Genomic DNA, 13,496 nt, shown 5'->3' on the forward strand with positions numbered 1-13,496 from the left:
CACAGCAGTATATCACTCAGGAGTCGGAGAAGCTGGATGAGCTGTACTGGCGGCCATATTGGTCATCACCCAGCTTTCCCAGAGGACGTTTATGTGTTGGAGATTTTTTTGCATTTATTTTAGAAGCATTGCCCTTTAAATCTGATCACCAATCATTGGGGTCTGGATAGGAGCAGCAGCTCAGGGTCAGTTGCCGCTTATCTGATCTGTGTGACCTCGACCAGGCAATTAGTGGCGCTGCGGATGTGGGAACTTCCATTATTCCCAACTACAGAGCGAGGTCATCACTGGGAAAAACTGGCTGCGTAATGTCAGGAGACCGGCGAGAAGTGGGGGGAGGGGAAGATAAAAGAACATTTCCCTTTAAATCCAATTATATGACCTTGAATCATTCTATTCTGTCAATTTGCTAAAAATCCATTCAGTTCCTGGGAAAGCTGGGTGATTACTGATGCGGCCACAGTTATCTCGCAGCTTCCCCTAAATGGTACGGGTAACAAGCAATATGGCCGCCATTCAAGCGCCCACCAGGATCGGTCCTTGTGGACGCTGCACCGTCAGTCTTCTGCTAGAATACCGGATATTCCTGTATAACGGTCTGCAACTTTCTTATAAACTTTATTTTTCAATTCCTCACCATTTTAAGGATTTCTTCTTGCTGTCAGTGAATGGTAACATTCTTGTTTGCGATACTACTCACTGCTGAGGGTTTGTTACAGTCGTATCCAGTCTAGACAATCATCTGTGAACTTCACCGCCTGGACTCCAGACTGATAGATTGTAACAAACCATTAGGACAAGGAGAGAGCTTTGTTTTGTGGATGTGTTTATCTCACAATGAGACTGGATACACTGTAACAGACCCTCAGCTGTGAGAAGAATTAGGTCTCTACAAGCTGAACAACGGTTCAATAAATAGTGGACGCAATTTTAATTTTTTCCTCCCCGTCTTCCAAAGGCCAAAACACTTTTGCATTTCCAGCGACGTCGACGTATGAGACGTGTTTCATCTTTGTGAGTAGAAGGGGGGAAAAAAAAATCCAGAATTCCTCCTTTGTTTTCTTGGGTTTCACTTTTACGAAGTTCAACGTGCAGTAAAAACATCCTGTGCACGTTATTCTGCGGGTCGGTACGATTGTGGCGATAACAAATATGTATCGTTTTATTTAAGTTTCACTGCATTTAAAATACAATGTGTTCTGCGTCGTCACATTCCGAGAGCCATAAAGTTTTTTTCTCCCCATTGATTCGGCGGTGTGACGGCTTATTATTTACGGGGCGAGCTGTCGTTTTTATTAGTTCCTTTTGGGGTACATAAGACTTTTTGATCACTTATTATTTGTATTTTTTTTTGGGGAGGTCACCAAACAGCAGCGATTCTAGAAATGTATTTTTTTTTTTACGGCGTTTACCGAGCGGGTTAAATAACGTTATATTAAGACCGTTATAACGGTTTCTGCCGCTTCCATAAAAGTTTGTTTCGGGGGGGGGGATTTTTTATTTTTTTTTATTAACTTTTAATATTATATTTTGTGTTATATTTAGAAAAAAACGAACTTTAACAGTTTTTTTTTTTACTAGTCTTGCTCAGGGACTTGAACCAGCGATAGTTGGATCGCTTGATCCATATATTGCAATACATATTTCTTTTTTACCAGATCCTATAAAGGTCCTTTTACATCGGCCAATTATCGGGAGACGCTCGTTCATCAGCTGATCGTATCGTTATCGACAGCACATTGTATAAACAGGAAGACGTCCTGCCGACATGATGGTCATGCCTGGGGGCCGGCCATTGGTCATGCCTGGGGGCCGGCCATTGGTCATGCCTGGGGGCCGGCCATTGGTCATGCCTGGGGGCCGGCCATTGGTCATGCCTGGGGGCCGGCCATTGGTCATGCCTGGGGGCCGGCCATTGGTCATGCCTGGGGGCCGGCCATTGGTCATGCCTGGGGGCCGGCCATTGGTCATGCCTGGGGGCCGGCCATTGGTCATGCCTGGGGGCCGGCCATTGGTCATGCCTGGGGGCCGGCCATTGGTCAGGCCTGGGGGCCGGCCATTGGTCAGGCCTGGAGACCAGTAATCGTTACTACAATCGCTCGTCCCCATACATAGCTCCTTGTGAAAGGTTGTCTCGTTGATCGGCGCTCGTTTTCACACCCCATATCAGGCCGTGTAATAGGATCCTAAAGCCCTGACTCTGGCAGGGGTTAATATGAGCACAAATATGTCAGACCTGGGTTTTTCAGTAGGCAACAAGGCTGCGATGATTGCGTCGCAGGGGACCGATGGGGTGTCAGAGGGGCATCCCCCCTCTTTCTCAAGGCTGAGATGACGCGGTCGCTTTTGACTGTGACATCTAAGTGGTGAAATGCGTTACCTCCGAGCCCGGCCGTTGCAGTGAGATCTCGGCTGTAACATACCGCCATAGTGTGGGCTGCTCCATAATCCCCTTTGGCGGCTGTCACGTACCGTAACGCCGCATGTTACCAAGGGGCTAAGGTTTTAAAACTTGGGTTACAAGGTGGCATCGTTTGTCCACAACAGAATTCTTGTTTTAGCTTTTCTTGGGCACAACCTGCATCAAAACTGCAACTTGACTTTGACCCTATAGGTTGTGATGAAGCAGAGCCGGGTAGACGGCACTGCAACAATAGGGATCTCGTCCTGGTTAGCGATTAATCTGACCCCGGCAATCATGGGGTGAGCGGTGACATAACCCCGTACCACGCTCCTATCCGACCTACCTACACCCTTTGTACCATCATGGCATTGAGTAAAATGGTACTGCCAGCCTTCCTGTGAAATCAGCACCAGGAGCGGAGATCGTATTTGCACAGCCTTCCGCAAACAGGTTTGTCAATTATTAATAAGGCAGCAGAGAGCCAGGAAACTGAGACCTGAGAGCGAGGAGGGTGGAGAGAAGACAAGAGGATCAGGACGGAGAAAGGAAGGTACGAGGGGAGACGCCGGGGCAGCAGGGTGGGCACAGAGCAGCGGGCACAAGGATGAGCCACGCTGAAGACCAAGAACAGCAGAATTAATGAGAAGAGGATAAAACTTTACCACAAGTTCCTCCAAGTCCCAGGCAAGGACTGCCAAGACGCTGGGGACCATGACGACTACAGGTACAGCCGGGTAGGGAGATTGTAAGCTCTTGGGCACACACTGACCAGTGCTATCCATGGTTGGTCATATGGGCAGGGACCCAATATATGTAGCGGCAGGGACCCAATATATCAGCTTCTGTCTGACAACCCAGCAGTTGTCAAGCATAAGAATAAAATAATTGAGCTACAATACATGCATGAAGGAGTTGTGGAACTACAATTCCCAGCATGTCCTGACCATATTGGGGATAGTTATACAATGTGCAGTGGACGGGCTCGGGTTTACTTTTAATTCTTACTGACGAGTCCGACTAGTAGTTTCCTGACATCTGACAACCATAACCTTATCATACATTGGAGGGACCTGGTGTTAAAGGGGAACCTGAAATTCTCTCATCCGTGTTCTATTCGTAGCCAACAAGGTGATTTTTATTCAAGTAGACAGAGGTTGTCAGAGCCCCTCCCCATATGACCAGCAGCATTAAATGGAAGGTTATATATTATAAATGAGCGGTCTCTCCCTTACATAGCGCTCGTTAAAGTAATAGAAGAGGGGGTCACAATAATGGGACCCCCCTCAAGTATTCAGCAGCTCCCCGCAGAACAGACAGCGTACATTATAATCAATAGACGCCACGTGACTTATCATTTATCCTGCGGTGCCCCCACTGATAGACGACGACTGCAAGACACGCAGCATAGGGACCCCAAGAACAGTTAGGGTATGTTCACACGGCCTATTTTCGGACCGTAAACGCCCGAAAAAGCGGAAGCAGAACGCCTCCAAACATCTGCCCGTTTATTTCAATGCGAAAACAGCGTTCTGTGCCGGAGCGTTTTTCGCGGCATTTTTTTACACGTAAAAAAACGGCCGCGAAAAAGTGCAAGTCAATTCTTGGGACGTTTTTGGAGCCGTTCTCCATTGACTATCGAAAAAAAGCTCCAAAAATGGCCGTGAAAATCGCGAGTGGCTTAAAAAACGTCTGAAAATCAGGAGCGATTTGCCCTTGAAAACAGCTCCGTATTTTGAGATGTCTTTGAGTTTCCGTGTGACATAATAGTGCTGGAGTGATATAAGAGGAGCGGCTGATATCAGTCACACATGATGTAATGTCTCTGGAGGATATAATAGTGCTGGAGTGTTATAAGATGAGCGGCTGATATCAGTCACATATGATGTAATGTCTCTGGAGGATATAATAGTACTGGAGTGTTATAAGAGGAGAGGCTGATATCAGTCACACATATGATGTAATGTCTCTGGAGGATATAATAGTACTGGAGTGTTATAAGAGGAGCGGCTGATATCAGTCACATATGATGTAATGTCTCTGGAGGATATAATAGTGCTGGAGCGTTATAAGAGGAGCGGCTGATATCAGTCACATATGATGTAATGTCTCTGGAGGATATAATAGTACTGGAGTGATATAAGAGGAGCGGCTGATATCAGTCACACATATGATGTAATGTCTCTGGAGGATATAATAGTACTGGAGTGATATAAGAGGAGCGGCTGATATCAGTCACACATATGATGTAATGTCTCTGGAGGATATAATAGTACTGGAGTGATATAAGAGGAGCGGCTGATATCAGTCACATATGATGTAATGTCTCTGGAGGATATAATAGTGCTGGAGTGATATAAGGGGAGCGGCTGATATCAGTCACACATATGATGTAATGTCTCTGGAGGATATAATAGTACTGGAGTGATATAAGAGGAGCGGCTGATATCAGTCACACATATGATGTAATGTCTCTGGAGGATATAATAGTGCTGGAGTGATATAAGAGGAGCGGCTGATATCAGTCACATATGATGTAATGTCTCTGGAGGATATAATAGTGCTGGAGTGATATAAGAGGAGCGGCTGATATCAGTCACACATATGATGTAATGTCTCTGGAGGATATAATAGTACTGGAGTGATATAAGAGGAGCGGCTGATATCAGTCACATATGATGTAATATCTCTGGAGGATATAATAGTACTGGAGTGATATAAGAGGAGCGGCTGATATCAGTCACATATGATGTAATGTCTCTGGAGGATATAATAGTGCTGGAGTGATATAAGAGGAGCGGCTGATATCAGTCACATATGATGTAATGTCTCTGGAGGATATAATAGTGCTGGAGTGATATAAGAGGAGCGGCTGATATCAGTCACATATGATGTAATGTCTCTGGAGGATATAATAGTGCTGGAGTGATATAAGAGGAGCGGCTGATATCAGTCACATATGATGTAATATCTCTGGAGGATATAATAGTACTGGAGTCATATAAGAGGAGCGGCTGATATCAGTCACACATATGATGTAATGTCTCTGGAGGATATAATAGTACTGGAGTGATATAAGAGGAGCGGCTGATATCAGTCACATATATGATGTAATGTCTGGAGGATATAATAGTGCTGGAGTGATATAAGAGGAGCGGCTGATATCAGTCACATATGATGTAATGTCTCTGGAGGATATAATAGTGCTGGAGTGATATAAGAGGAGCGGCTGATATCAGTCACACATATGATGTAATGTCTCTGGAGGATATAATAGTGCTGGAGTGATATAAGAGGAGCGGCTGATATCAGTCACATATGATGTAATGTCTCTGGAGGATATAATAGTGCTGGAGTGATATAAGAGGAGCGGCTGATATCAGTCACATATGATGTAATGTCTCTGGAGGATATAATAGTACTGGAGTGATATAAGAGGAGCGGCTGATATCAGTCACACATATGATGTAATGTCTCTGGAGGATATAATAGTACTGGAGTGATATAAGATGAGCGGCTGATATCAGTCACATATGATGTAATGTCTCTGGAGGATATAATAGTACTGGAGTGATATAAGAGGAGCGGCTGATATCAGTCACATATATGATGTAATGTCTCTGGAGGATATAATAGTACTGGAGTGATATAAGAGGAGCGGCTGATATCAGTCACACATATGATGTAATGTCTCTGGAGGATATAATAGTACTGGAGTGATATAAGAGGAGCGGCTGATATCAGTCACATATGATGTAATGTCTCTGGAGGATATAATAGTGCTGGAGTAATATAAGAGGAGCGGCTGATATCAGTCACACATATGATGTAATGTCTCTGGAGGATATAATAGTGCTGGAGTGATATAAGAGGAGCGGCTGATATCAGTCACATATATGATGTAATGTCTCTGGAGGATATAATAGTACTGGAGTGATATAAGAGGAGCGGCTGATATCAGTCACATATATGATGTAATGTCTCTGGAGGATATAATAGTACTGGAGTGATATAAGAGGAGCGGCTGATATCAGTCACACATATGATGTAATGTCTCTGGAGGATATAATAGTACTGGAGTGATATAAGAGGAGCGGCTGATATCAGTCACATATGATGTAATGTCTCTGGAGGATATAATAGTGCTGGAGTAATATAAGAGGAGCGGCTGATATCAGTCACACATATGATGTAATGTCTCTGGAGGATATAATAGTGCTGGAGTGATATAAGAGGAGCGGCTGATATCAGTCACACATATGATGTAATGTCTCTGGGGGGATATAATAGTGCTGGAGTGTTATAAGAGGGTCGGCTGATATCAGTCACACATATGATGTAATATCTCTGGAGGATATAATAGTACTGGAGTGATATAAGAGGAGCGGCTGATATCAGTCACATATGATGTAATGTCTCTGGAGATATAATAGTGCTGGAGTGTTATAAGAGGAGCGGCTGATATCAGTCACACATATGATGTAATGTCTCTGGAGGATATAATAGTACTGTAGTGATATAAGAGGAGCGGCTGATATCAGTCACACATATGATGTAATGTCTCTGGAGGATATAATAGTGCTGGAGTGATATAAGAGGAGCGGCTGATATCAGTCACACATATGATGTAATGTCTCTGGAGGATATAATAGTACTGGAGTGATATAAGAGGAGCGGCTGATATCAGTCACACATATGATGTAATGTCTCTGGAGGATATAATAGTACTGGAGTGATATAAGAGGAGCGGCTGATATCAGTCACATATGATGTAATGTCTCTGGAGGATATAATAGTACTGGAGTGATATAAGAGGAGCGGCTGATATCAGTCACACATATGATGTAATGTCTCTGGAGGATATAATAGTGCTGGAGTGATATAAGAGGAGCGGCTGATATCAGTCACATATGATGTAATGTCTCTGGAGGATATAATAGTACTGGAGTGTTATAAGAGGAGCGGCTGATATCAGTCACACATATGATGTGATGTCTCTGGAGGATATAATAGTACTGGAGTGATATAAGAGGAGCGGCTGATATCAGTCACATATGATGTAATATCTCTGGAGGATATAATAGTGCTGGAGTGATATAAGAGGAGCGGCTGATATCAGTCACATATGATGTAATGTCTCTGGAGGATATAATAGTGCTGGAGTGATATAAGAGGAGCGGCTGATATCAGTCACATATGATGTAATGTCTCTGGAGGATATAATAGTGCTGGAGTGATATAAGAGGAGCGGCTGATATCAGTCACATATGATGTAATGTCTCTGGAGGATATAATAGTGCTGGAGTGATATAAGAGGAGCGGCTGATATCAGTCACATATGATGTAATGTCTCTGGAGGATATAATAGTACTGGAGTGATATAAGAGGAGCGGCTGATATCAGTCACACATATGATGTAATGTCTCTGGAGGATATAATAGTACTGGAGTGATATAAGAGGAGCGGCTGATATCAGTCACATATGATATAATGTCTCTGGAGGATATAATAGTACTGGAGGATATAAGAGGAGCGGCTGATATCAGTCACACATATGATGTAATGTCTGGAGGATATAATAGCACTGGAGTGATATAAGAGGAGCGGCTGATATCAGTCACACATATGATGTAATGTCTCTGGAGGATATAATAGTACTGGAGGATATAAGAGGAGCGGCTGATATCAGTCACACATATGATGTAATGTCTCTGGAGGATATAATAGTACTGGAGTGATATAAGAGGAGCGGCTGATATCAGTCACACATATGATGTGATGTCTCTGGAGGATATAATAGTACTGGAGTGATATAAGAGGAGCGGCTGATATCAGTCACACATATGATGTGATGTCTCTGGAGGATATAATAGTGCTGGAGTGATATAAGAGGAGCGGCTGATATCAGTCACATATGATGTAATGTCTCTGGAGGATATAATAGTGCTGGAGTGATATAAGAGGAGCGGCTGATATCAGTCACATATGATGTAATGTCTCTGGAGGATATAATAGTGCTGGAGTGATATAAGAGGAGCGGCTGATATCAGTCACACATGATGTAATGTCTCTGGAGGATATAATAGTACTGGAGTGATATAAGAGGAGCGGCTGATATCAGTCACATATATGATGTAATGTCTCTGGAGGATATAATAGTACTGGAGTGATATAAGAGGAGCGGCTGATATCAGTCACATAAATGATGTAATGTCTCTGGAGGATATAATAGTGCTGGAGTGATATAAGAGGAGCGGCTGATATCAGTCACACATATGATGTAATGTCTCTGGAGGATATAATAGTGCTGGAGTTATATAAGAGGAGCGGCTGATATCAGTCACATATGATGTAATGTCTCTGGAGGATATAATAGTGCTGGAGTAATATAAGAGGAGCGGCTGATATCAGTCACACATATGATGTAATGTCTCTGGAGGATATAATAGTGCTGGAGTGATATAAGAGGAGCGGCTGATATCAGTCACACATATGATGTAATGTCTCTGGGGGGATATAATAGTGCTGGAGTGTTATAAGAGGGTCGGCTGATATCAGTCACACATATGATGTAATATCTCTGGAGGATATAATAGTACTGGAGTGATATAAGAGGAGCGGCTGATATCAGTCACATATGATGTAATGTCTCTGGAGATATAATAGTGCTGGAGTGTTATAAGAGGAGCGGCTGATATCAGTCACACATATGATGTAATGTCTCTGGAGGATATAATAGTACTGGAGTGATATAAGAGGAGCGGCTGATATCAGTCACACATATGATGTAATGTCTCTGGAGGATATAATAGTACTGGAGTGATATAAGAGGAGCGGCTGATATCAGTCACACATATGATGTAATGTCTCTGGAGGATATAATAGTACTGGAGTGATATAAGAGGAGCGGCTGATATCAGTCACATATGATGTAATGTCTCTGGAGGATATAATAGTACTGGAGTGATATAAGAGGAGCGGCTGATATCAGTCACACATATGATGTGATGTCTCTGGAGGATATAATAGTACTGGAGTGATATAAGAGGAGCGGCTGATATCAGTCACATATGATGTAATATCTCTGGAGGATATAATAGTGCTGGAGTGATATAAGAGGAGCGGCTGATATCAGTCACATATGATGTAATGTCTCTGGAGGATATAATAGTGCTGGAGTGATATAAGAGGAGCGGCTGATATCAGTCACATATGATGTAATGTCTCTGGAGGATATAATAGTACTGGAGTGATATAAGAGGAGCGGCTGATATCAGTCACACATATGATGTAATGTCTCTGGAGGATATAATAGTACTGGAGGATATAAGAGGAGCGGCTGATATCAGTCACACATATGATGTAATGTCTCTGGAGGATATAATAGTACTGGAGTGATATAAGAGGAGCGGCTGATATCAGTCACACATATGATGTGATGTCTCTGGAGGATATAATAGTACTGGAGTGATATAAGAGGAGCGGCTGATATCAGTCACATATGATGTAATATCTCTGGAGGATATAATAGTGCTGGAGTGATATAAGAGGAGCGGCTGATATCAGTCACATATGATGTAATGTCTCTGGAGGATATAATAGTGCTGGAGTGATATAAGAGGAGCGGCTGATATCAGTCACATATGATGTAATGTCTCTGGAGGATATAATAGTGCTGGAGTGATATAAGAGGAGCGGCTGATATCAGTCACATATGATGTAATGTCTCTGGAGGATGTAATAGTACTGGAGTGATATAAGAGGAGCGGCTGATATCAGTCACACATATGATGTAATGTCTCTGGAGGATATAATAGTACTGGAGTGATATAAGAGGAGCGGCTGATATCAGTCACACATATGATGTAATGTCTCTGGAGGATATAATAGTGCTGGAGTGATATAAGAGGAGCGGCTGATATCAGTCACATATGATGTAATGTCTCTGGAGGATATAATAGTGCTGGAGTGTTATAAGAGGAGCGGCTGATATCAGTCACACATATGATGTAATGTCTCTGGAGGTATAATAGTGCTGGAGTGATATAAGAGGAGCGGCTGATATCAGTCACACATATGATGTAATGTCTCTGGAGGATATAATAGTACTGGAGTGTTATAAGAGGAGCGGCTGATATCAGTCACATATGATGTAATGTCTCTGGAGGATATAATAGTGCTGGAGTGATATAAGAGGAGCGGCTGATATCAGTCACATATGATGTAATGTCTCTGGAGGATATAATAGTACTGGAGTGTTATAAGAGGAGCGGCTGATATCAGTCACATATGATGTAATGTCTATGGAGGATATAATAGTGCTGGAGTGTTATAAGAGGAGCGGCTGATATCAGTCACACATATGATGTAATGTCTCTGGAGGATATAATAGTACTGGAGTGATATAAGAGGAGCGGCTGATATCAGTCACACATATGATGTAATGTCTGGAGGATATAATAGTACTGGAGTGATATAAGAGGAGCGGCTGATATCAGTCACATATGATGTAATGTCTCTGGAGGATATAATAGTGCTGGAGTGATATAAGAGGAGCGGCTGATATCAGTCACATATGATGTAATGTCTCTGGAGGATATAATAGTGCTGGAGTAATATAAGAGGAGCGGCTGATATCAGTCACATATGATGTAATGTCTCTGGAGGATATAATAGTATTGGAGTTATATAAGAGGAGCGGCTGATATCAGTCACACATATGATGTAATGTCTCTGGAGGATATAATAGTGCTGGAGTAATATAAGAGGAGCGGCTGATATCAGTCACATATGATGTAATGTCTCTGGAGGATATAATAGTGCTGGAGTGATATAAGAGGAGCGGCTGATATCAGTCACATATGATGTAATGTCTCTGGAGGATATAATAGTGCTGGAGTGATATAAGAGGAGCGGCTGATATCAGTCACACATATGATGTAATGTCTCTGGAGGATATAATAGTACTGGAGTGATATAAGAGGAGCGGCTGATATCAGTCACACATGATGTAATGTCTCTGGAGGATATAATAGTACTGGAGTGATATAAGAGGAGCGGCTGATATCAGTCACATATGATGTAATGTCTCTGGAGGATATAATAGTGCTGGAGTGATATAAGAGGAGCGGCTGATATCAGTCACATATGATGTAATGTCTCTGGAGGATATAATAGTACTGGAGTGATATAAGAGGAGCGGCTGATATCAGTCACATATGATGTAATGTCTCTGGAGGATATAATAGTGCTGGAGTGATATAAGAGGAGCGGCTGATATCAGTCACACATATGATGTAATGTCTCTGGAGGATATAATAGTACTGGAGTGATATAAGAGGAGCGGCTGATATCAGTCACACATATGATGTAATGTCTCTGGAGGATATAATAGTACTGGAGTGATATAAGAGGAGCGGCTGATATCAGTCACATATGATGTAATGTCTCTGGAGGATATAATAGTACTGGAGTGATATAAGAGGAGCGGCTGATATCAGTCACACATATGATGTGATGTCTCTGGAGGATATAATAGTACTGGAGTGATATAAGAGGAGCGGCTGATATCAGTCACATATGATGTAATATCTCTGGAGGATATAATAGTGCTGGAGTGATATAAGAGGAGCGGCTGATATCAGTCACATGTGATGTAATGTCTCTGGAGGATATAATAGTGCTGGAGTGATATAAGAGGAGCGGCTGATATCAGTCACATATGATGTAATGTCTCTGGAGGATATAATAGTGCTGGAGTGATATAAGAGGAGCGGCTGATATCAGTCACATATGATGTAATGTCTCTGGAGGATATAATAGTACTGGAGTGTTATAAGAGGAGCGGCTGATATCAGTCACATATGATGTAATGTCTATGGAGGATATAATAGTGCTGGAGTGTTATAAGAGGAGCGGCTGATATCAGTCACACATATGATGTAATGTCTCTGGAGGATATAATAGTACTGGAGTGATATAAGAGGAGCGGCTGATATCAGTCACACATATGATGTAATGTCTGGAGGATATAATAGTACTGGAGTGATATAAGAGGAGCGGCTGATATCAGTCACACATATGATGTAATGTCTCTGGAGGATATAATAGTGCTGGAGTAATATAAGAGGAGCGGCTGATATCAGTCACATATGATGTAATGTCTCTGGAGGATATAATAGTGCTGGAGTGATATTAGGGAGCGGCTGATATCAGTCACACATATGATGTAATGTCTCTGGAGGATATAATAGTACTGGAGTGATATAAGAGGAGCGGCTGATATCAGTCACATATGATGTAATGTCTCTGGAGGATATAATAGTACTGGAGTGATATAAGAGGAGCGGCTGATATCAGTCACACATATGATGTAATGTCTCTGGAGGATATAATAGTTCTGGAGTGATATAAGAGGAGCGGCTGATATCAGTCACACATATGATGTAATGTCTCTGGAGTGATATAAGAGGAGCGGCTGATATCAGTCACATATGATGTAATGTCTCTGGAGGATATAATAGTACTGGAGTGATATAAGAGGAGCGGCTGATATCAGTCACACATATGATGTAATGTCTCTGGAGGATATAATAGTGCTGGAGTGTTATAAGAGGAGCCGCTGATATCAGTCACATATGATGTAATGTCTCTGGAGGATATAATAGTGCTGGAGTGATATAAGAGGAGCGGCTGATATCAGTCACATATATGATGTAATGTCTCTGGAGGATATAATAGTGCTGGAGTGATATAAGAGGAGTGGCTGATATCAGTCACACATATGATGTAATGTCTGGAGGATATAATAGTGCTGGAGTGATATAAGAGGAGCGGCTGATATCAGTCACACATATGATGTAATGTCTCTGGAGGATATAATAGTACTGGAGTGATATAAGAGGAGCGGCTGATATCAGTCACATATGATGTAATATCTCTGGAGGATATAATAGTACTGGAGTGATATAAGAGGAGCGGCTAATATCAGTCACACATATGATGTAATGTCTCTGGAGGATATAATAGTACTGGAGTGATATAAGAGGAGCGGCTGATATCAGTCACACATATGATGTAATGTCTCTGGAGGATA

The 13,496-nt window shown here is 42.3% G+C and overlaps 1 protein-coding gene across 1 annotated transcript in view; it reads left to right on the top strand.

Annotated features, from left to right (window-relative positions):
- The first annotated feature begins 2,960 nt into the window (after positions 1 to 2,960).
- Positions 2,961 to 13,496, top strand: part of PRRT1B (proline rich transmembrane protein 1B) — a 33,762-nt gene continuing 23,226 nt past the window's right edge. Inside the window, exon 1 of the mRNA XM_075834115.1 lies at positions 2,961 to 3,128. Coding sequence (XP_075690230.1) covers positions 3,116 to 3,128 — 13 coding nt within the window. The 5' untranslated portion in view covers positions 2,961 to 3,115. The remainder of the gene's footprint in view (positions 3,129 to 13,496) is intronic.

Source organism: Rhinoderma darwinii, chromosome 8 (genome assembly GCF_050947455.1).
Source record: "Rhinoderma darwinii isolate aRhiDar2 chromosome 8, aRhiDar2.hap1, whole genome shotgun sequence".
NCBI lineage: Eukaryota > Metazoa > Chordata > Amphibia > Anura > Rhinodermatidae > Rhinoderma > Rhinoderma darwinii.